General features: G+C 37.9%; 2 protein-coding genes across 51 annotated transcripts in view; both read left to right on the forward strand.

Annotated features, from left to right (window-relative positions):
• nr1h3 (nuclear receptor subfamily 1, group H, member 3) overlaps nucleotides 1-13134 on the forward strand; it is a 42789-nt gene extending 29655 nt beyond the window's left edge. For both annotated transcript variants that reach the window (XM_022665249.2, XM_049470986.1), the window contains 2 exons: nucleotides 4586-4680; nucleotides 6398-13134. In XM_022665249.2, the coding sequence (XP_022520970.2) occupies nucleotides 4586-4680; nucleotides 6398-6544 (242 nt within the window). In that variant the 3' untranslated portion in view covers nucleotides 6545-13134. The remainder of the gene's footprint in view (nucleotides 1-4585; nucleotides 4681-6397) is intronic.
• A 2334-nt stretch (nucleotides 13135-15468) lies between these two features.
• The window catches only part of madd (MAP-kinase activating death domain), a 130248-nt gene continuing 120631 nt past the window's right edge, over nucleotides 15469-25085 (forward strand). For 44 of the 49 annotated variants that reach the window (XM_049470898.1, XM_049470904.1, XM_049470899.1 and 41 more), the window contains exon 1: nucleotides 15470-15800. The gene's annotated coding sequence lies outside the window, so the exon portion shown is untranslated. Of the gene's footprint in view, nucleotides 15801-25085 lie in introns of all 49 variants that reach the window. The other 5 variants (XM_049470915.1, XM_049470918.1, XM_049470919.1 and 2 more) reach the window with 1 other exon arrangement.

The raw sequence follows: 25085 nt of genomic DNA on the forward strand, positions 1-25085 counted from the left end.
TTAATTTTTTAAAAAATATATAGAAAAGGGTTTTTAATTTGGCTGTATTAAAAGAATGACATATGTAGGAATGTCCACAACATTTCAGATTCTGATAATCTAATTGTAGTGTGTAAGTGGTTCACTTGTGGTTATTTTAGATTTTTTTTAAACCTGTCTTAAAATGTAAGGGATACTGAACGTTCATTGGGCTGGTGGGACGGCTTTAAGCGGACAGAGGAAAATATCCCTTATTTTTAAATCTAAAACTTGACAGGTATGGAAATTGGTTCATGGGGTTCAAAGAAGAAAAAAAAGGCGACCTCTCAGTACAATATAATCATATTGTAATAATTATACAATACTCGATATATCACAAAATAATTCTTTATAATACTTTACGGCATCTGTTCCACCTGAGCAGGATAAAATACTCCTAAATTTTTATATTATGTATTTATTGGTTTCAGTTGATTTTCAATTTAACAACCAATATTCTTCACCACAGGTTTACCTTATTCATTTGAAAATAGTGCCACCATGTGGAATAATGAAGCAGTAACTTAGTCGTTAGTCAAATTGGAGTCTGTATGCATGTCCACTGGCACTTAAGCCTCGACGCCTTCCTATTAGGGCTGTCCCTAACGATTATTTTTTAAACGATTATTCTAACGATTATTTTTTTCGATTAGTCGACTAATCTATTCATTGAGAAACATATTTAAATAATTATTATTTTACGTTTTAAAGCAAACGATAAATTACTATATTTATATATAATAACAACAACAACAACAACACAAGCCTACTAAACCAAACCCCACACTTATAATCACTTACATGTACAGCACGTTGTTTAGATCTATAACGCTAAAAATGGATAAGCTCCCATACACCACAACCGTGTGTTGTTTTCTGTGACCGCTAGATTTTGTGACCACTGGCAAGTAGTTCTCAGCAGACCGTGAGCACTGGCCGATTCGAAACGTGTTCGTTTCTAATGTTTACCCCGACTGGCCAAAACGGTTCAGTTTAGGGCTGAGGGTAAGGTGTAGGTATAGAAAGCTTCCGTTTTGCCAATGAACGCTCATAACCGTGAGCACTGGTCACAAAATTCCGACGGTGACAGAATGCGGTGTGACACCGCAGCGCCGACGGCGCTAGCTAAAATAACTTAAGGCAGCTAGCTTAGCTAAACACCTGAACTTATGAATAATGCTACTGTTTCTGGAAACTATATATATAAATATAAACCAAAAATGTATAATTTCTGCCTGTGGCAGGTTTAAAACCTTTGGTAGACAGTCTTAAGTCTTTTTAAGGACACCCGCGGAGACCCTGATGTAAACGGTAACTTACTGTGTGACCCTGTTGACATAGTGCTCCTGGATGTTTGCGCTTCAAGTGCTCCTTTTGCACGTATGGCAGAGGACCACATTGTTGCCCTTTTGCGTGAAATGCTCCCAAACTTTAGATGCCCGCTGGCGTTTTTTTGTAGCTGGAGATTGCTCTCCGGAGTCCAAGCTCTCTAGAGCTTAGATTCTCTGCCCGAACCCGACATGACCCGAGGCCCGCCCGTAAATCCGACCCGGGCTCCAGAAAATAGTCCGAGATGTAGGCGTCTGTTTTTTAATTATATTTTTATTTAAAAAAAAAATAACGAAAACTGAAAGTGAAACTAAACTAATTTATTTATAAGCGCTGTTTTCACTACCGCAGTTCTACAGCGGGGGTGTTGGGCCGATTCTGTCCGCGAAGCGGGAGTCAGATTTAGCAGAGAGTCGGATTCGGCACAAACGCGGCGGCACCTCGCGGTCCGCGGTGTCAGTTGTAAGCGCTCGCGCTAGCCGCAAAATACGGCAGAAAACACTGAGGGAGCTGCAGAATTATGTATGGGACTAGAATAGGAGCACGAGGAGATCAAAGAGAACCTTCACCTGTGAGTAGTTCTCACCAGAACACGCAAATCTCTCTTTCTCTCTCTGTCTCTCTGTCTCTCTCTCTCTCTCTCTCTCTCTCTCTCTCGCACGTGAACTCCTCCGCGTTTGACCTGCAGAACTGTGTTTAGCTGTTCTTAAAAATCATTTTAATTAAATAATAGTTCTATGCTTCTATGTTACCGTGTTAATTAACATAATTCTGATCATATTTCGCTCATTAAAACAGCCCGAAAACAGCCAGTTGGAATTTTTGGGCCCGATCTAACCTCTAATGCTCTCCACAGGCGCCGCCATGTTTACGACGCGCCGACGCACGTTATGCAAATCGATGTATTTTTGTAATCGATGACGTCGATTATGTCGACGCGTCGCCCCAGCCCTACTTCCTATTCATTTAAATAAAGAGAGCCTCTGCGTGCTGCGGTTCATGCTGGGTTACGTTGTTTTAAATTCAGCCCCGCCCTACAGCCAAAAAAATAAAATAAATAAATAAATTCAGCAGAGCTCAATTTATTCAAATGAATCCAGCCAATCAGGGAACAGCAGGCTCCGACTCCACGTACATACGATCCTCAGACACAAAGAATGGGTGTCTTTCAACCACAGAAGAGAAGCTGAAAATGGCAGAATTTGGATTTAAAGAAATAAAGATTACAGTGAGATTTACTAAAAAAATTTAATCTTAAACTTATGATTTCCTGTAGCTTCATTTAAAGTCACAGACATGCCCACACGCAGGGAGACGAGTGAACTGGCACGGCAGAATGCGTTAAAGAAAAGTGCCAGTGTACATAAACCGTATGTATCCTGGAAAATACTTGAATTTTGGAGAAAGTGCTTAAAAATGCTTTAAATTCTAACTACATTAACTTCACAATAAATAACTATCTGACTAAATAAGTTCACTTAAAGAAAAAAAATGCAGCGTGTAAAATAAAGGCTTTAATTTCTTCTCCTTCTGCTATTACCGAACACAATTCTCTTGCAGTGTGACAAAAAGAAAGTCAACAATTTTGAGTATATGTATGTATGTATGAATGCTAAATGCTAATGTATAGATGCTAAGTCCAGTAGCATAGTTGCTGTAAAGTTTGGAGCATATTTTTGTGATATATTGATTATCGCTGAATCGCATGTTTTGAGATCACCGTTATCATTAATTTACCACAGCTAAAAGGTGCTGGAAACACTTGAAATGGGCCTTGAACGTGTTTGAAAAGTGCTCGATATTTACCTTTAAAAGGTGTATGAACCTTGTTAGAGGCTCCATGTTTCAATAAAACTATCCATATTTGTCAAGTACCCCTCGCTGCAGAACCACAAATCCAGGGGGTGGGGCTGGATCTGATCCAACTCTTCCTACGTCGTGTTTTCATTGGTCTGAAGCAGATCGGACTCTTCCCCATCCGGTTTTACTCACTCGCCTTTCGGAGTCAAGTAAACAATCACGAACGTGAATTAGTTTCGTTGGGTGATTTTACTTAATTGAAAATCTGATTGCTTCTGTTCTGTTCGCCGTTTTGATTGTGTATTAATATCTGTAATAATAAATGAACATGGTAGCTGGTAGATAAGACACTCATTGGCATCCTTTATTTTAATTATTTATTTTTTATTTTGTCTTTAGGCCCTTTTTATTAAAGATAAAAAATGAAATAGTTAATATTTATATAGGAAATGTACAGCATTTTATTATGTTTGTAATCACAGACATGTTCCTTCTTTTAAATCTGTATTGTGTGATTTAAATGTGCTACGTAGCAAATAACATTTTGATCTATAAACGGTAAAAGTCTTAAGGTTGGGTTCCAGGATTTATTTGATAAGATAAAATAAGTCCTGGTCGGGAAACGTAAGCGACACGTGTTAAGTTTAACGACGAATTGAAATGCGATGACTTAAAACCAATGAAAAGAAGATATGGGTGGTCAGGAGGTCAGGCTCCACCCCTTGGATCAGATCCAGCCCCGCCCCCTGGACTTGTGGTTCTGCAGCGAGGGGTATCTCATATTTGTCGCCACTTACCAAAAATGTATTGCATTTTAGCGGAAGGTGACCTTTAATGTTTAAAAAGTGAAAAAAAAAAACATTTCAAACTTTAAATTATTCTTTTTTTTTTTTTTTTTTGACTAAAATATATTTTAAATAAAATACAAATGATTATTCCTAACCAACATGACAAAAGTGGCTTAAAAACTCTTCAGTCTCTCGTGCAAATTAGGGTTATTAATAAATTGTAATAGTATACTGGCTGCAAAGTGATGAGCATTTTCTTAATTACTGTAATGCAGCATTGCTTTATGTGCTGCATCTTTATTCAGGTTCAGCATCACAGTACACAGTGCTGTTTTATGGAGCGCAGAGGCTTTAAATAATCCAGAAGCTGTTTTTAGTGCTAGCCTGAGGTTTGCTGTGCTGGTGATGTACTGCAGGAGATCTGCTGAAAGCCTGGCTGTCCTTCCTCCCAGCCACTGCTGTACTCTCCTAGTGAAATACAGTTCACTGCTGCTGTCAATCATCTCTGATATCTGTCCACCCCTCCCTCTATCCATGACTGCAGTCGTTTATATATATATATATATATATATATATATATATATATGTATATATATATATATATATATATATATATATGTATATGTATGTGTTTGCTTGTGTGTCTCCAGACCGGCCCAATGTGCAGGATCATGATTTAGTGGAGAAGCTCCAGCAGCCGTACGTGGACGCCCTGCATTCGTACATCAGGATAAAGAGACCCAATGTAAGTGAACATCAGAGGAAAGAGCTGAGTGAATGACTGTATGTGTCTGTGACGATAGTTTACACTATAAAAATATCAATATAACACTGTAGAAGCAGTCCCAGCATGCCCAGCAGCTGCTTTTATACAATCATTGCAAGGAAAGAATGGGTCTCAGGCTCTCAGGAGTTCAGAGAACTCCAGCACTGCGTTACCGTGATAAGGTGCAGCACCTGTGCAGTCCAGTCGTGAAATTTCACTATTACTACTAAATATTCCACAGCCAACTGTCAGTGATATCTTTTTTTCCCTCTCTCTTACTCTCGTTCTCTTGCTGTTGCTCTCTGGTGCTCACTCTTTTTTGCTTTCTCTCTCATACTCTAGCTCTCTGGCTCTTTCTCTATTTTGCTTTCACTATTGCGCTCTTTCTCTCTTTTGCCCCTTTTCTCATTCTGATGCTCTCGCTCTTTTCTTGCCCTCTCTTGCTCTTAATCTCTTTTGCTCTCGCTCTCTAATTCTCATGCTCTTGCTCATTTTTGCTCTTTCAGTCTCTTCCCTTCCCTGGCACTCACTCTCTTGACTTTTTTCTCTCTTTTGCTCTCACTATTTCTCTCTCATGCTCGCTTGCGCTCTCTCTCTCTCTCTCTCTCTCTCTCTCTCTCTCTCTCTCTCTCTCTCTCTCTCTCTCTCTCTCTCTCTCTCTCTCTTTCTCTCTCTCTCATACTCTAGCTCTCTGGCTCTTTCTCTATTTTGCTTTCACTATTGCGCTCTTTCTCTCTCTCTTGCCCCTTTTCTCATTCTGATGCTCTCGCTCTTTTCTTGCCCTCTCTTGCTCTTAATCTCTTTTGCTCTCGCTCTCTTTCTCATGCTCTTGCTCATTTTTGCTCGCTCGCTCTCTTACTCTCCCTTGCACTCACTCTCGACTTTTTTCTCTCTTTTGCTGTCACTATTTCTCTCTCATGCTCGCTTGCACTCTCTCTCTCTCTCTCTCTCTCTCACTCATGCGCTCGCTCTCTTGACTTTTCTCTCCTTTTCTCTCTATTGCTCTCCTATTTTCATGCTCTTGCTCTTTTTGCCCTTGCTCTTATCACTATTGGTCTCTCTCTTGCTTTTGCACTTTCTCTCTCATTCTCATGCTTTCACTCTCGTGCTCGCACGTTTTGCTCTCTCTCTTGCTCTCGCTCCTTTTTGCTCTCTCATGCTCTTGCTCTCGTTTTCTTTTTTTGCTCTCTCACTTGCTCTTACTCTCTTGCTCTTTCTCTCCTTCACTCTCATTGTTGTTCTCTCTCTTGCTCTCGCTTTTTCCCCTCATTCTCATGCTTTTGCTCTTTTTTTGCTCTCTCTCTCTCTCTCTCTCTCTCTCTCTCTCTTTCTCTCTTATTTTGCTCTCTTGCTCTCTTGCGCTTACTGTGCTCATTTTTTTCCCTCCCTTTGGCTCTGTTACTCTCTTGCTCTCACTATCTTTCGCACACTTCCACTCGTGCTTCCCTTTGCTTGTGCATTCTCCCATCCTGTAGATCTGGGATTGAATATTAAATATATAATTTGAACATCTCTAAACTATGAAGAAGTCAGAAAAGAGTGCATTGAATGTATCAGTAAAAGAAAAATGGCAGGGAGTAGAAGAGGAAATAGACAACAGCAATGAGTAAAGGTTTCAGTGTTAATTTCTGTTTCATATATTTTATATATAAGATGATGTGTGAAAATTCCCTGTCTTGTCCTGTCTTCTTCACAGGATCACCTGATGTTCCCGCGCATGCTGATGAAGCTGGTGAGTCTGCGCACCCTCAGCAGCGTGCACTCTGAGCAGGTCTTCGCTCTGCGGCTGCAGGACAAAAAACTCCCGCCTCTGCTCTCCGAAATCTGGGACGTCCACGAATGAACCCCCAGCCGGCCCGCGGGACTGAGTGCGGAGCGGAGCAGGATCGGGGTAATATAGGGGAGAAGAGCCTCACACTGTCCTTCAGGCCCAGGACGTCTTTCTGTGTTGTGGACTCGGGCTTATCTTCCTATTTACGTACTGTAGTTCTCTCCTGTGCAGGATACAGCGGTCAGTGATCTGATATAGACAGTGTGGCCAGATCGGGCTTTGGGATTTGGGCTTGGGTAAATTTTGCGTTGGCAGTTCTGGTTTCTTCAGCGTTGGAAAACTAGGATTTAGACGTTTCGGACCCAGAAAATTGCTCACTGGAATGAATGAATTAATGAATGAATGAATGAAAGAATGACTACAAATGACTTGTTTTAAGGTTATTGTAAGATTATCCTTCTTTTTTCCTTTTTTTTCCTCCCCTATTTCCCAAAACCCAATCCTCAGGTCTAAGCAGGTCTTGGTAATGGTCCCCAGTCTTATAATGATGATTATTGTGGCTTTTTTTTTTTCTCTTCCCTGTAGCCACATTTTCACAGTCAGAACTCAGGAACAAATATCAAGCTAAATTAATCTCTAGGAAAACACATAATGGTTAATTCACTAAAAATTAATTGCAATTCAATACTTGGTCTTGGTCTGCGTCCCAATTATATACCACACACACACTAATACTACTGTATAGTACTATAAGGTATAGAGTATATACTGAACTCTTTAATAGTGAAGAAAATTTGGCTGGTTATCCCTTTGTGGCATGGTGTTGCCTTCAGGCAACAAACCATTTTTTTTTTATTATTACACTGTCTACCTTATTTTTTTATTTTTTTATGTAAAGAAATATATTTAAAAATTCTGTTTTAAAGCCCATTCTGGCTGTTATATGTTTTCATTTACCTCCTTAAACGGCTTAATTTTTAATATGTTGCCTCAGGGCAACATTATGCACTGCCTCACAAGGCAAACATGGTAAAGAAATGGTTCTTTGTTTTTCGATGATATATGTATAAGGGTCCCACACGTTGCTAAAAAGTGAGCTTATTTTTTTTATTATTTTTTTTAACTTTATAAATATATTAAAAAAAATCATGCTACAGAGGGTTAACCAGTACTGGGCGATTATTATTATGGTAAAAATAGTAATATATTTGCGTGATGCACAGTATTTTGAAACAGGCAAAATGTGTAAGCAGATTCTTAAGAACTGCTAATTAAATGCTTCACAAAAAAAAGAACAGCTAGTTAAACCTACACTCTTAACCTGCTCTGTGAATGTAGCTTCAACAATTCTTGACTAAAGGACATGAAATGTTAAAAAGTTGAAAAAAGAGGCACAATTGAAAGCTATTTTGTGCACTACTACACTATACTAGTGCATCTCAAAAAAATTACACAGTATTACACAGAGAGTGATCTATTTTAAGAGTTTATTTCTTTTATTGTTGATGATTATGCTTACAGCCTTTGAAAACCCAAAAATCAGTGTCTCAGAAAATTAGAATATTATAAAAGACCTATTGGTACTTTTGGCAGTGTGGGCAGTGTGCCAAGTCCTGCTGGAAAATGAAATCTGCATCTCCATAAAAGTTGTCAGTAGCAGAGATTCAGCATGAAGTGCTGTAAGATTTTGTGTGAAAACAAAACTGCACTGACTTTAGACTTGATAATAAAACACAGTGGATCAACAGCAGCAGATGACAGACATGTCTCTCCAAACCATCACTGATTGGTGGAAACTTCACACTAGACCTCGAGCAGTTTGGACTGTGTGTCTCTCCACTCTTCCTCCAGACTCTGATCCCTTGATTTCCTTTAAATGAAATGTAAAATTTACTGATGATCAGTGATGATTTAGAGAGTCATGTCAATCATCTGCTGGTGTTGATCCACTGTGTTTTATTATCAAGTCTAAAGTCAGTGCAGTTTTGTTTTCCCACAAAATCTTGCAGCACTTCATGCTTCCCTCTGCTACTGACAACTTTTATGGAGATGCAGATTTCATTTTCCAGCAGGACTTGAATTTTCATTAGCTGTAAGCCATAATCATCAAGAATAAAAGAAATAAATGCTGTTCGAGTTTCACATTTTGAACTGAATTACTGGAATAAAGTGACTTTTTTTCAAAGATATTCCATTCCAGCAGATTCAGATGGTTTTGTGAGAACTGTGTTAAATATAGGTGTTCTAAGATGTGAACGGGCCAGTCTACTATCTTTCTGCTTCGATCTACTTGCGTCCAGGTTTTGACTGTGAAAATGTGGCTAACATTTCTGAATTCTGAACTGCCTGGTCGGTTTTATACATACATACATTTTTCATACATTATTCATTTACACAAAACATGATCATGCACATACAGTATGTTTATATACAGATATTGTACTGTGGACTCTCTGATGCTTGGTGATGGATATACTAGATATGTTGTGATAAATGCTTCATACAATCTGATGCTCAGTAAGTACAGAGTGAAGGTGGTGGTGGTGATAAAATGCAATCTCGGTTCATATATGAGAGAGAAAAAGAGAGGAAAAAGAATCCAGTGAGCTTCTTTACAGGGATTGATGGCAGGAGTCACTGGACCTGTCAGCCTAAACCAGTATGCTGCTCAATTTACAAACCTGCAAACCTGCTGGCTGGCAAAAAAAAAATCATTGTGAAGAAGTCCTAGAACTGTTATAAATAGGCCTAGGCTAGGTTTAATTATTTGTTTTACAGCAGCCGTTAATTCAGTTTACTGCAATTTACACTTCATCATACCACAAGTTCATTGTTTTACTTCAGGTAGAGTTTTATATGATATTAACAGTTCATTCTATTACTGTTTGACCTCAGTGTCCTGATATTTGTTGCAAAAACAGTGGTTTAATATATAAATATGGGTCTTCCGGAAAAAAAAGGGGGTTAAATTTCAGTTTTCAGTGTGATTTCTTTATTCAGACCTTTCAGAACTATGTTGACTCTAATGCTATGTTAGCTTTCTGTGTGCTTTCTGCTTTTTATGTGCATACCCTTCTTTATCCACCGTTTTCCGCTACCAATCAGTCGGCAACATTGCAGGGTAGTTTTTATTTGTTTTGACCACTTTAGCTGTAATCGGATGGTATTGGGTTTACATGGGGAGGTGGAGTAATACATTTTAACTGGTGTTTTTACTACAGAACATCTGTAAAAATATGTATGAACGATTTGCATGGTATTAGAGAGAAAGAATTTTTCAGTAGAAGTGAATGCGTTGGGTGATGTAAGACTTGGATGAAGATGCTTGGCCATGGAAATCCAATCCATTAAGTGAAATAATTAATTTCATTGAACAAATAATTAATAAATAAGAGTAAAATTAGACATTCTGGTCATTCGTATAATGGGATACATTTATGGCAATATTTCTTTTTTTTTTTTTTTTTTTTTTTTTAGATGGATTTTAATAAAATAGAAATATTTAATGTTTTTCGTGTGTGTGTTTTGAGCATGTGGTGAAATTTGATGTTTAAAATAGACATATCAATAATAATAATTTTCAGATTTAAAGTTTAAATTCAAAAGCACATTTTACCACCTCACAAGTTTAAAACACACAAAAACAGCATTGTTAAAATTAAAATGCATGAATAGACCTTCAGGTTTTTTTTTTTTTTATCACAGTTTTCATGCATCTTGGCATGTACTCCTCCACTAGTCTTACACACTGCTTTTAGATAACTTTATGCTGCTTTACTCCTGGTGCAAAAATTCAAGCAGTTCAGTTTGGTGGTTTGATGGCTTGTTATCATCCATCTTCCTCTTGATTATATTCCAGAGGTTTTCAATTTGGTAAAATCAAACAAACCATTTTAACTACTTAAACCAGGTAAAAAACACCGCTTTAAAATCCTATAACAGCTTTTAAGCTCCATACATAAAAATAAAACACTGATAAATTGCATTACTCCACCTTTCCCTCAGGTAAAACTAATCCAGTCCCAATAAGGCTTTTGTTGTTTTGACTACTGCAGATCAGTGATATGTTTGTGGTGGTGATTCTTTAATAATTTGAATTAGATCTTTAATGAACTATATTTATTGTTACCTTATTATTACGATATTACGTATTTTGCATTGCATCCTGTTAGAAAAAGGCCTACTCTGCCTCGGGTTAGGTGGACGAATCAGCTTTGTCCTTTCCTCAGAGCACCAAACAACCAACAGTGTGTAAAAAACAAAACAAAAAAAAACATACAGATAACCTCAGAATAGCTACAGTACAGGAGTCAGTGGTACAGTAGCTCTTATAGGAGTTACAATGAGTAACACCGAGCACTTTATATAGAGTGCAGGATGCTGGGCTTGGAGTTATAGGCTAGACACAAATCAATGCAAATCTCTAAGATGTTACTTTATTATTTTTTTTTGTAATAGTACTGTTATTATCACTGTTGTTAATATTATTCATTATTCAGAATTCGTATTGTTCATTGTTTCAACACAGGATTTTTTATATTTTCTATTTAAAAACCCAAATTTAGGAATAATACATAGTGAACATACAGAGTTAAAAAAAATACATTGATTATTAATTAAATTATATCTAATTTTATCCCATTTTCTACCCAATTTGGAAGTCCAACTACCCAATTCCCATTAACATCAACTCCTAACTCAAGGAGAGTGAAGACCGGCACATGCCTCCTCTGATACTCTGATGTGAATGCAGACTCCGCCTCTTTGCAAATTGTCACCAATCAATAATGCGTCAAAACTACAGGCTAACCGAAACCTAAATGCACAATCGGAGGAAAAAAGAGCTTCATCACTCTATTAGCATTTTTCTCCACTTAATTTTGAACCTGTTGCTGTGTTTCCACCAACAAAAGTAGGTTTCAGAACCAGGAACGGTTGCTTTCAGTGGGATCTAAAGAATACTAGGTTCTTCAGCGCGAACTGTGACCGCTTCTGTTCACCACCGCTGTGCCACGCCCTTTGATGATGATGTATGATGTGGCATTTTGTTGTTTTTCACTAAAACTGGTGGAAGCGTGGGTTCGATTAACTAAAAAGCACCATGGTTCTTATAAGCTGGTTCAGATACCAAAGCTCTTTTGGTGGAAAATCGCTCTAGGAGATATCTACCCACCCAGAAGAGAGCACGGCCAACTGTATGCGCTCTCTCTGACTCTGGCTGCTGATGCCAAGCAGCGTAATCCAGGCATAAGATTTAAAACTAAACCCTTGTGCCACCAGAACAGCTCTGATGCATTGAGGTAGACTCATTCTGTGGTGTCTGGCAATAAGGTTATATTCGCCCAATAAGTACCAATATCCTAGACTTCATTCTTCCAAATAAATCAAATTACTGAATAATTAATTTAGAATAAAGAGTTAAGTAATTATTATTAGGTAATTTCGTGCTTTGCTTGTATGTCTGCTAGGATATTAACCATGTCCAGTGTTTAAAAAATATTTAAAAAAAGTAAAAAGACAACAATGCATTTAGGCGATTTAATTTATTAATCCTTGAAATAATTGATACATTAAAAAAATCACATTTGGTTTTCTGTTTTTGAAAAAAAAAAAATCATATTTTTCTTTTTAATTTTCACTTCAGTACATCCATAATATGAACCTTATGTGCTAAAACTTGACCTGAGAACTTGACGCATTTTTTTTTTTCTTTCTGCATTCTCTGTAGTGCTGACTTTTGGGACTCTTATTTTGAAATATTTTGTTGATGTCAGCAATGTCTGTTTCTTTAACAATTTACAGTTTAGTTTAATTGTTAAAATGCTGTTTGGGAGACTGATTAATTGATTTGCATTGAAACTAAAGCCTTTTATCTAAAAATGGGGATAAAGAACAATGTTTGAGAAATTAGGAAAGAAAGCATACTAATATATATCAAAATATATATATATACGCACAGATCAAGCATAACATTATGACCACCTCCTTTATTCATACAATGATAGATAATAGGTGTTGAAACAAGGAGGTTGCAATACATGTATGCTTGATTGGTGTACAGTATATTAGTATATTGTATTAGTGAACCTGTGTGTTATCCTTTGAGCTGTACGTCAGTCCATGAATTAAATAAATATATTTTGTTTTTAAAGCCCCAAATATAGGAAACACTTTCAGTTGTAACTCAATTTCACAGCAGTGTTACATCAGCCTGCGCTTTTATTAATGTTTGCATTTAACAGAATGGTAATGACCCGACCGAGCGAGCGTTCAGTACAGGGCTGATGATTGTAATAATAATTTATTTTCTATGTCCAGCTGGGCAGACCTTTACTCTTCAATTAACCTGACCTCCTGTGGTGTGGCATCTAAATATGGGTGATTATAGGAACGTGATCTTCTGTTTTAACGCCTTAAGTCCTTGGATAAACTGCTTTATATGTGTAAATTAAAATTCTGACAAATTTTATTGTTATAAATATATATATATATATTTGTTTGTTGAACTGAAAAGCTGAGAAATGTAGATGACTAAACACCTCAACTATTCTTTATACAGAGATATATTGACCTGAAACATGGAACTGCTCACTGTCTGTCTTTTTATTCTTCTGCAGTTTTTCATAGATTGAGTTTACCTTGTAAATAAACTTGAAAGTCAAGACCGTGTCGGCTTTTTCTTTCAGCTTTAATCAAGGAAAATGTTAAATTGTTATTTCAGGTATTTTAACAGATGTACAATTCAGTATTAAGGTCCAGGGGCTATTCCTTCCTTGCACCCAATTATTCCAAGATGGCACCAGGCTCAATGCAACTCAACTGACCAAGAAGATACAGAGAAAAAGTGGGATGAATAAATGAATATTCAGGTCGTTAGAGTGGTGGGAAGTTGTTATTAGCATAATAAATCCAAATGAGGGATTATAATCATATATCAGTTGTTGTTATAAGGCGTTTTGATGCAGTTCTCCAGGTGGATGGTTGTCAGATCCATTAGATCAAGTCCATACAAATATGTCCCATCTTTCTGTCACAATATTTGGAAAACTATTTTATAATCTTAGCAATTACTTTATTACTTCAGTTTTTCACCTGTCAGACCTCTAACTCTTCTCTTCTCTGCTGAAACTGAGACTTTGCCCAATCATGTTAGGCTGAGCTAAAGGTGCTGGGAAGTGCCTAAGTAAATAACAATGCAATAAAAAAAAAAGAGTTTAAAGTCAAACATGCACTGGATGTTAATCCACACAGACTTCTCTCCTGAAAACTGTTTATTTGAGTAAAGCATTTATTAATGCTTTGTTTTAAATGTCAGGGCTCTCCAGATTCTACCAGTAAGGTGTGGAGCTACTTTGAGCCTGAGTTATGTTTTAAAAAGCATTTTATCATGGGAAAAATATGCCCCGAAGTGACCGCTGTTGTAAAGCGTGCTGGGCAAAAAGCACAAAATGACTGGTTCTCGAAAAGCTGCAGGAGAGTGGAGGCGGGCTGTTCAACAAAGGTTATTACTTTTTATCATGTTTTACTACACCCAAAGTCAATCTTACACCAGAGTTCTCCTTTAATGCTAATGCTGCTGCACCCAGCCTTAGTGCTGGAGAAACTTTATTGAAAACTCACCCTTATAATGCTGTACTTCAGCAAAATGACTTTACTGCTCCTTAATACCTGACTGGTAGAATTCATTCATATATCATTTCAGTAGCCCTGATATTTTAAAACAGGCTCACAAGAAATCTAACATTACTACTTTGTGAACCACTTTGTGAACTCCAATTAGATGATCAGAATCTGATAGGCCTACCTTTGTAAACAATGAAATGCAGTGGACATTACATTTTCATACTACATATGTAATTATTATAATCCAGCCTAAACAAAAACACTGTTAGAGATATTTACATGAAGCCTTCATTTATTTATTTTTTTATTATAAAATAATACAGGGAATTTACAGTAAAAAAATATATATATATTTTAATACGGGAGGACGGCGGGAAAGAGGGATAAAATACGGTAGTTTCCCGGCCAAAACCTGAAAGGGGAAAATGAAAGCACATTATAAACTACAGTATGTTAGGCAACCATCAGCTAGTGGTTCGTAGCTTGTTTTAACTCGAAAAACAAGCAGACTACAGTCCGGTATACTTACCTCTAAACGGTGAAAGAGCAAGCACTGTGGTTAGTGGCTAATGCTAATGCTGCTGCTGCACACAGCCTTAGTGCTGGAGAAACTTCACTAAAACCACACCCTTATAAAGCTGCACTTTAGCGAAGTGGCTTTACTGCTCCTTAATACCTGACTGGTAGAATTCATACATAAGGCACAATAGATTATAAGGCGCACTTTCGATTTTTGGGAAGATAAAGGATATAAAAAATATGGTATGTTCTGCAACAACATTTATTTTAACATTTATTATATCACAGTTCCGACCCTGTGATGTGATCGGCCGAGAGGCATTCTCTGAGTGATATTATCACTGGTAATGCACCGTAACCAAAGCTCTCCATGTATTACTCCACCACAGCTGCAAACAGAGCAGCAATGAAACTATTTTAACTTGTGGAGTGTTTATAACCAAACAGCTCATATTTTTCCATCCTCTTTAACTCAAAATCTTTCAATAATCAGCGAAAATTGTACTGTCGTATAATCACAATAATGCACTCGAGGTTCGTGCCATAACGTGTAATATTGCCACTGCTGTGCTGATCTACACATTACTCTAAAGTACTCTAAGTAAAAAGTAGATCTGCACAGCACTGCCAATATTACATGTTATATGTAATGTTTTTTTTTGTTTGTTTTGCTATGTAGAAAAGCATTACCACGGACGTTTATCACTCATAATCCGTATCGTCACCAATATCAACATATTACCTTCAATATCGGTATCGAATATTGGAACTGAGGTGAGTGGTATCGCCCATCCCCTCATTAATGAATGGTACAGTCCAGCCGCTCGGCTCAGCATTAATGCGGAACTCCTCAGCAGCAGCAGCAGCAGCAGCGCTTCACAGTGAGAGCGGAGCTCGGGCTGATGAAGTGGGAGAGTTTATTCAGCCATTTATTTCATATTTAACCCTCAGAGAGCGGTTGTCTGCGCTTCAACGGATCACCTGCAGTCTCTTCACAGTCTCCACCAGCATGCCTGCAGGATTTACCGCCTTAAAGACGCTTATTTAGAGAGAAAAGGGCGGAAAGGCAGCGGGAGAGAAGCGGAGCGGAGCGGCGGCGGTGGTGGAGGAGAAGGTTAGATAGCCTAGCTGACTAGCTGCTTAGCTGGTTGGCTAGCTACGTAGGCTAACAGGCGAGCTGCTGGAGGTCAGTAGCAGTGTTTTCTTCGTTTTCACCCACAAACACCCGATTTAAATGCTTAATTTATTAATGTCACGACAGATTAAAGCGTGTAAAGGGCGTTTTTACCAATGAAAATCGGTGACAAGCGTGAAAAATAGCCGTAACCATCTCAATCTGGCTGTTGATGTTGACAGATGCTAGCTAAGCTAACTAATTCGCCTTTGGGATGCTGCTGTCATTTGATCCGGTTAATAGAGTTAATAGCTGTTAGCTAGCATCGTTCCGTTAGCATCAGTTAATCAGTTAATGTGGAGTTTTAAACGCTACATTGACTAGTTTGAGGAATTATTTCACAGTATTTCTCAAGGAATGACGTTTAAATAATTGAAAATTGGTGAATTTCTTGAATGTCACCAGTCTGTGAGGCCACCAGTTTGTGGCTAGTCATCGTGTTGGAGGGCAAGTGTTTCTAAAATATGTTATTTGCAACATAATCGTTATTTGTAGCTTGGAGCCCATATTAAACCACATCTAAAGGGATTGTATTAGTATTTAGGACAGTCAGCTGAAGATGATGCTGAAGATGATGCTGAAGATGATGCTGAAGATGATGCTGAAGATGATGCTTTAGATTATGCAAATGTGTGTGGACACCTGACCACCACACAAGGACACTGCCTCCCATTGAGAAAGCAGATGAGCATGAGGATATAATAGAGGAAATTAAAGGAACATTAATGAAAATTGTGTTCTGGAAATCTAGAATATTAATACGCATCAGATTTTAGCTAAAAATCATCTTCGTTTTCCAGATTTCTTTTACAGTCTTGCAAGATATTTCCTTTAATAAAATTAGTGAATTTCTTAAATGTCTCCAGTCTGTGAGGCCACCAGTTTGTGGTTAGTCATCGTGTTGGAGGGCAAGTGTTTCTAAAATATGTACATAAATCGTGATTTGTAGCTTGAAGACCACGTTAACAAAATGAAAATTTTATTGTATTATTGCATATGGTATGATATTGCACACCCCTAACTGAGATATAAAAAATACAATCATTTGATCAGATTTGTAGCAGTAGTCAGTGTTCCAGAATGTCATGACACGTATAATAATGCACTCCAAATATCTCCATATATCCAGGACTGAAGTAAAACAGATATATTCTGTCTCTAGTAGATATATAATGGGAAATAAGAATAGTGTGAATTTTTCTTTTGCTAAAAAGATGTGATAATTAGGGGTGGGTGACATGGCAGCGTGTTTTAGGGTATAAATAATCCATTGTTTTCTAGATTAAGTTTGGTTATTTTCGTGAATGTCACCAGTCTGCAAGGGGTTAGAGGTCAGGTGTTTCTAAAATATGTACTCGTGTAATCGTGATTTGTAGCTTGGAGCCCACATTAAGCCACATATAAAGCCTTGGTTTTAGGACAGTCAGCTGAAAATTATGCTTTAGATGATGCAAATGTTTGAGAAAGGAAGTAGATTGGAGTACACATTCAATCATCTTAAGGCTTCATAATAGATATGGGCAGATATGGACTGTTGAAGATGCTAGATGTTTTAGCTAGCAAATGTGGACACTTGACCACCAAACCAGGACACGCATTGCCTATCATTAAGAAAGCAGGTGAGCATGAGAAAGTAATAGAGGAAAATGTAGGAAAACAATCAAGTTCATTGAATTTAATTGAATCAACTGTGTTTTGGAAATGTGGAATAGTAGTGCATGTCAAATTTTAGTTAATAATCCATTGTTTTCCTGATTGAGTTCTGTCACAGTCTTGCTAGATATTTCTTCATAAAATTAGTAAGTTTCTTAAATGTCACAAGTCTGTAAGGGCACCATTTTTTGGATAGTCACTGTGTTTGAGGGCAAATGCTTCTAACATATCTATATAATTGTGATTTGTAGCTTGAAGCCCATATTAAACCACATATAAAGGCTTTGTTTTAGGATTTAGAACAGTCAGCTTAAGATGATGCTTTGCAAATATGGACATCTGACCACCACACAATGACATTGCCTTCCATTGAGAAAGCAAGTGAGCAGAGTATAATTTAGGGAAATTGAGGAAAACAGTTAAGCTAATAATAAAGCAGATTGAGATCTGTCACAGTTTGCTAGAGATTTCTTTATAAAATTAGTGAATTGATGACACAGCCTTCAATTGAGAAAGCAGGTGAGCATGAGGATAACCGAGAAAAACAAGTTATTAAATCAATTGAATCAACTGTGTCAGATTGAGTTCTGTCACAGTATTTCTAGAGATTTCTTAATAGTAATACGTTTCTTGAATGTTACCAGTCTGTACGGCCAACAGTTTGTGGATAGTCATTGTGTTGAAGGGAAAATGCTCCTAAAAATGTATATAATCGTGATTTGTAGCTTGGGGCCCACATTATACCACATATAAAGGCTTTGTTTTAGTATTTAGGACAGTCAGCTGAAGATGATGCTTTTCAAATATAAACCAAATATAGACGCCTGACCACCACACAAGGAGACTGATAGGGTAATAATAATAGATAAAAGGATAATAGAGGAAAACAGGACCAGTCAAGATTCTCCATTGAGGTAATTTTAAAGAAGCATTTAAAGAAGCAAATGTGCCTCAGGACCCTAGCTAGCTGACAAACACACTGTGTGTCAGGATCTGAAGCTTGCAGTCAACATTCAACCACCTAAAGGCTTCATTGTAGGACAGTCAGCAGAGATCCAAGCTAAACAAGGACACGTCCTCCCATTGAGAAAGCAGATAATCATGAGGATAATAATAATAAAAAAACAGGACCAGTCTAGACTGATACATGAGATCATTTTAATAAAGGAATCAAATTTCTATTACATATAAAAATCAACCCATAGAAAGCGGGTCCACACAATTGAGGAAGTGCTTGAATGTCACCAGCAAGTAAGCCATCAGTTTGTGGCTAGTCAACATGTTTGAGGGCTAATCTGCCTCATCAGACAAGTTGACTACATACTATGTACATAGATCTGTGATCTATATCTTGCAGCCCATGTTCAATTTTAGATATTAATCAGTTTTCAATTTTCTATACTGAGTTCTGTCACAGTCTTGCAAGAGATAACATCGCTGAATTTCTTCATTGTGAAATAGAGAAGTACTTGAATGTAAGCAGTGTGTCAAGCCACCACTTTGTGTCTCATCGTCGTGTTGGTTGTATGTTGTGTAGTACAATAATTTAAATGTATCATGGTACAATAAATGTTAATATATTTTCCACCCCTAGCCTTAATTTTATCCAGGTAGAGATACACAGTCTGTCAGATTTAAAATAATGGCCAACAATGAGCAAGCTAGCTGTTTCAAAAGAAAAAAAAATCAGTTTCTGAATCAGTTTCTCTGATTTTGTATTTATAGGTTTATGTTTGAGTAAAGTGAACATTTTTGTTTTTATTTCAGAAAATGAAAAATGGCTGAAATAACAAAAAAGACGCAGAGCTTTTAGACCTTAAAGGATGCAAAGAGAAAAACAAGTTCATATTCATAAAGTTTTAGGAGTTCAGAAATCAATATGTGGTGTAATAACCATGTTTTTTTTATTCACAGTTTTCATCTTGGCATGTTCTCCTCCACCAGTCTTACACACTGCTTTTGGATAACTTTATGCCTTTACTCCTGGTGCAAAAATGCAAGCAGTTCAGTTTGGTTTGATGGCTTGTGATCATCCATCTTACTCTTGATTATTATATTCCAGAGTTTTTTTTAATTTGGTAAAATCAAAGATACTCATCATTTTAAGTGGTCTCTTATTTTTTTCCAGAGCTGCATATATAGGCTAAATTTAGACAACTTAATGCCACTAGTCCAGCGTGTTTGAGGGCAAATATGCCCAAATGTACCCAGTCATACCCAACATACTCTCTTATCATTATCTATCATTATCTATCTTGCAGCCAAAAAAGGCTGTCTTAAAGCTTCTTTAGAGGGACAATCTTATCAGAATCAGCAGACACCGAGCGTCTCGACAGATATGCACTGCCTGACTGCTATGATATGGGGTTTTAGCGCATTTGGCAACCTGACCACACAAGGACACTACGTCCCATTGAGAAAGCTGGACAGCTTCACCGCGACCAGAAAACCACGCCATGGCTGTACTGACCAGGTGATCTGTATACAAACACGTCTGTTCTAACTCTTTCACTCCTTCTCCGCTAAAAGCTCATTAGATGTCTGTTTATAACTATTAATGCCGGGTCAATCAGTATAGCAGACTGTTACCATGTTAAGCACTCATTGTTTTTGTTTTTGTTTGTTTTTTTTTTTTTCGTTTGTTTGTTTGTTTTTTGCACCCAACATGTTTACCACACGAGCACACAGTCATACAGGTTACATGCGAGAGCACACACACACGCGCACACACACACACACACACACACACACACACACACCGTTAGTGAGCACACGTGACTTTCCCAGGTAACTCAAATATGAGCATGCTGAGGTTTGTCTCATGGAATGTACGTGGAGTTGGTTCGGGGGAAAAGAGGGTAAAAATTGCCCATCGGTGAAATGATTTAAAGTCTGACATTGTGTTTCTACAGGAGACACATGTATCTAAAACATCTGCGCAAACATTCTCCTTTCCACAGTTTCCTCACACATAATCAGCCTGTTATAACTCCAAACAAAGAGGTGTAGCTATATTGATTAACAAAAAGTTAAACTTCACCATCAGAAATACTATATCAGACCCAGAAGGCAGATTTATAATACTTAATTTATCTATTCAAAATATTAATTTTTGCATTGCTAGTATATATGCGCCAAATGTTGATGACCCCTCCTTCTTTCATACCTTTTTCACTTTACTTTCTGATCACTCTGACACCACACTGGTGATAGGAGGAGACTTCAACTTGGTACTTAATGAAGAGATTGACAGGCTCAGTACAGCAGTGAGTCAAAGGAACTGGCAGTCTGCAGACATTCTTAAACAGTACATGAAGGATTTTGGTCTATGCGATGCTTGGCGTTCACATCACCCCACTCTGAGAGAGTATAGTTTTTTCTCACACGTACATAAATCTCACTCTCGCTTAGATTACTTTTTAGTTAGCAGCTCTATGATGAGGGAAATCACAGACACTCAAATTCACCCTATCATTATTAGCGATCACGCACCGGTGTCTATGTCTTTGACACGGAAAAGAGTTATACCACCAGCCAAGAACTGGAGATTTAATACATCATTACTTAACGAACAAGATTTCATTAATTACTTCAAAAAAGAGTGGGCTATATATTTAGAACATAATGACCTGCCTGGAATATCGCCATGTGTTCTTTGGGAAGCAGGGAAGGCAGTAATGCGGGGTAAAATAATATCTTACTGCGCACATAAGAAAATTAAAGAAAAAACTCGTGTGTCAGAATTGGAACAGAAAATAAAATCTTTAGAAACTGCCTATGCTGCTTCACCACAAGAACATATAATTAACACCCTGCGGAAATTAAGATTGGAACTAAATGAAATCATTGATAAAAAGACACAATTTATGTTGCAGAGGCTGCGTTTGGATAACTTCGAGCATGGAAATAAATCTGGAAAATTCCTGGCAAACCAATTAAAACTAAATAAAGAAAAAACAGCTATTTCTTCAATTAAAGACTCTGTTGGTAACATTACTCATGACCCACAAGAAATAAATAACAATTTTAAAGACTTTTATGAGGCATTATACTCATCACAGATGAATCCATCTGATGCTGACATTGAAGAATTTTTGAAAAATATAAATCTACCTAAACTAGATGAGGAACAGGTTATGACTCTTGATTCACCTTTTTCATCTTCCGAATTCTTTAAAGCAATACAGGATCTCCCAAATAATAAAGCTCCAGGTCCAGATGGCTTTCCTGCAGAGTTATATAAAGAATTCTGGTCTGTGTTAGAACCCATTTTTTTTAGAATGGTCACTCAAATCAAGAAGGACCGCATAATATCTCCAAACATGAACTCTGCCAACATTACCTTGCTTCTTAAACCAGGCAAAGATCCAACACTCCCATCCAGCTATCGCCCAATTTCGCTTATAAATGTAGACCTTAAAATAATTTGCAAAGTTCTTGCAAGGAGGTTAGAAAAAATCACTCCATCCATTATACATTCGGACCAAACAGGTTTTATCAAAGGCCGGCACTCAGCCGATAACACACGTCGACTAATAAATGTAATAGATTACTGTTCCATTAACAAATTAGAAACCATAGTTGTCTCTTTAGATGCAGAGAAAGCATTCGACCGGGTAAATTGGAAATTTCTGTTAGCAGTTCTAAATAAATTTGGATTTGGTCCATCCTTCATAAACTGGATTGAAACATTATATAGCTCTCCCAATGCACGGGTTAGGACAAATGATCTTATTTCACAAAGCTTTAGTCTGCAGAGAGGCACCAGACAGGGCTGCCCGCTCTCTCCCTCACTTTTTGTATTTTTTATTGAACCACTAGCAGCAAAAATACGACAAAGTGTAGATATTAAAGGAATTCAAACAGAAAATACAGACCATAAGATAAGCCTTTATGCTGATGATGTATTACTTTTCCTTAGGGACTCACAAACTTCTCTGCTAAAGACAATCACACTCATAGATAAGTTCTCATCTGTATCAGATTATTCCATTAACTGGAGTAAATCAACAGTTCTACCTCTGAATTGTACATTTCAGAGCACTACTTCACTACAGTCGGGCAACATTAAATATTTAGGTATACATTTTTCCCCCAAGCTATCAGACCTGATACGATTGAATCATATTCCTCTACTAAAAACAATAGAGGACGATCTCACACGATGGAATTCTCTACCTATATCTCTTATTGGGAGAGTTGCTACTGTAAAAATGCTGATTCTACCTAAAATCAATTATTTGTTTTCATTAATCCCTAATAAACCTCCTGCTGCTTGGTTTAAGTCATTAGACTCAAACATTTCAAAATTTTTATGGAAGAATAAAACATCGAGAATAAATTTGAAGACTTTACAGAAGCTAAAATGCCATGGTGGTCTAGAACTACCAAACTTCTATCTCTATTTTTTAGCCAATAGATTGCAATATGTTACAAGTTGGATTAAAACAAACCCTTTAGGCAGCCCATGGCTGGACCTTGAACAAACACTCAGTGGAAAAGTGAAAATCTCTGACTTACCTTTCATTAGCTCCAGTATTAAACACTATAGCTGCTTTAAAAGCCTGAACATAAACACCACTCTGACAGCTTGGTGGGAATTTTTAAAGATAGCTAAGTCTTCACTAATACCATGTAAAAGGACACCCATTTGGAACAACCCAGATATATGTCAGAAAAAAAACAGTTATTAATTTTTCACAATGGCAAGAGAAAGGAATTAAGAATTTAGAACATGTTATACAGGAGGGGACCTTTGTCATTTGAAGATCTTATTTCAAAATACGAAATTAGCAGTAGCAAATTTCTGGAGTATCTACAATTGAAGTCCATTATACAAGCAAGATTTAATTTAAATAATCAAACATTAGAAATCCCAGCATTGATAAAAGAGTTCATGAATCTCTATACTCCTAAATTGTTATCAAAAATATATAAGTTATTATCCAAAATTAATGATTCAATATCCCTCCAAATTACAAAATGGGATCGAGATCTCTCCATGAACCCAGATAAGAACTTTTGGACACAGATATGTTTAAACAATTTCAAAATGACGAAAAGTCCAAATTTACAACTCATACAATACAAAATTCTCCATAGAACACATTATACAGGGCATAGAATGTTCCAAATGGGCCTTAGAGAAACAAATATATGCACTAACTGTTCGGGCAATCATATTGAGAATTATATACATGCTATATGGTTTTGCATGCCTGTTCAGAGATTCTGGCAGATGATATGTGAAGACTTATCTACCTGGTTTAATTGCAATATCCCAGCTTCACCCAAACTATGCATTTTAGGTGATGTAAGTGAACTAAACATGGAAACAAATATATTGCACATAGTTCTCACTGTCTTATGCATCGCTAAGAAAACTATCCTCATGAAGTGGAAATCAAAAAATGATTTATGCATAAATCACTATAGAAATTTACTTTTAGACCACATTAGTCTGGAAAGAATGTCTGCAACCTCAAAAAAACAATTGGCTACATTTGAATCTCTCTGGTTCCCACTGATCAGCTCCATCACATGATGGGGGTGGGCGGCTGTAGTCGTGTCTCCTGGTGCGTCCGGCAGGTGGCTGGGGGGGGATCGGGGGATTCGGGTGTCTGATGGCTCTTGGACTGGGGACGGTGGCTGCCGCTTGGTGATTTCTGTGTGCGGGCCCTGGTTGTTGGTGGGGGGGGGGCCTGGATGTATGCTATGTGGTCTTGGGGTGTAGGTCTGGGGGGCCCATGGTGGTGGGTGCTGGCCCTGTCCGGTTGGCTGGGTTCCCCTGTGGCGGTCGGGGTGCGGAGTCCGGGGCCCTGGTGCCTGTGGGCGTCTGTCGCCTGTTTGGGTCCTTCCCTGCGCTGGGGAGGGTCTATGCCTCTCTTGGGCGCGCCGTCGTGGGGGGTGGTGGTTTGGTCCGTGTTGGGGTGTCTGGTTGGCATTCCGGGATTCTGGGTGCCCTCCCTGTGGGGAGGTGGGGAAGCGGCAGTCTCCCACTTAAGACCGGTTGGTCCTGGGCTCAGGACCACTGTGTGTGTGTATGAGAAAGAGTGGGATGTTTAGTGTAAATGTGTCTGTGTGTGTGCGTGTGTGTAATATCTGGTGTCTTTTGTATGTGAGTGGGGATGTGTATTTATGTTGTATTGCAGTGTGGGGATGGGGGCGCTGTCTTGCAGAGCGGCGGTGTCCTGGGGCCGTAGCCGCTCTACACCCTGGACTTGCCTTCCCTGTACTGCGGTTGGGTGTATGGAACTGGGTGCCTAGTGAGCCAGCAGTAGTTGACTCTCTTCCTCCGGGGGGTAGTCCTCTGCCCCTCGGTCCTTTCCTGGCCCTTCCCCGACTCCTACTCAGTCTAACATCGCATTACACATACAAACTCATCATACAAAAAAAAAAAAAAAGAGAAAGCTGGAGAACGTCTCTGAGAAGACAGGACCAGACTAAACTAAACATTAAAGCCATTTTAATTAATTTATTGAAGAAATTTAATTTGTGCTGTGTTTGCCAAATAATGATGTACTATTACAGCTCTGGAAAAATATTAGATCACTTAAAAATGATGAGTTTCTTTGATTTTACCACATTGAAAACCTCTGGAATATAATCAAGAGGAAGATGGATGATCACAAGCCATCAAACCAC

The sequence above is a fragment of the Astyanax mexicanus genome, chromosome 23, assembly GCF_023375975.1.
Source record: "Astyanax mexicanus isolate ESR-SI-001 chromosome 23, AstMex3_surface, whole genome shotgun sequence".
In the NCBI taxonomy this organism is placed as follows: Eukaryota; Metazoa; Chordata; class Actinopteri; order Characiformes; family Acestrorhamphidae; genus Astyanax; species Astyanax mexicanus.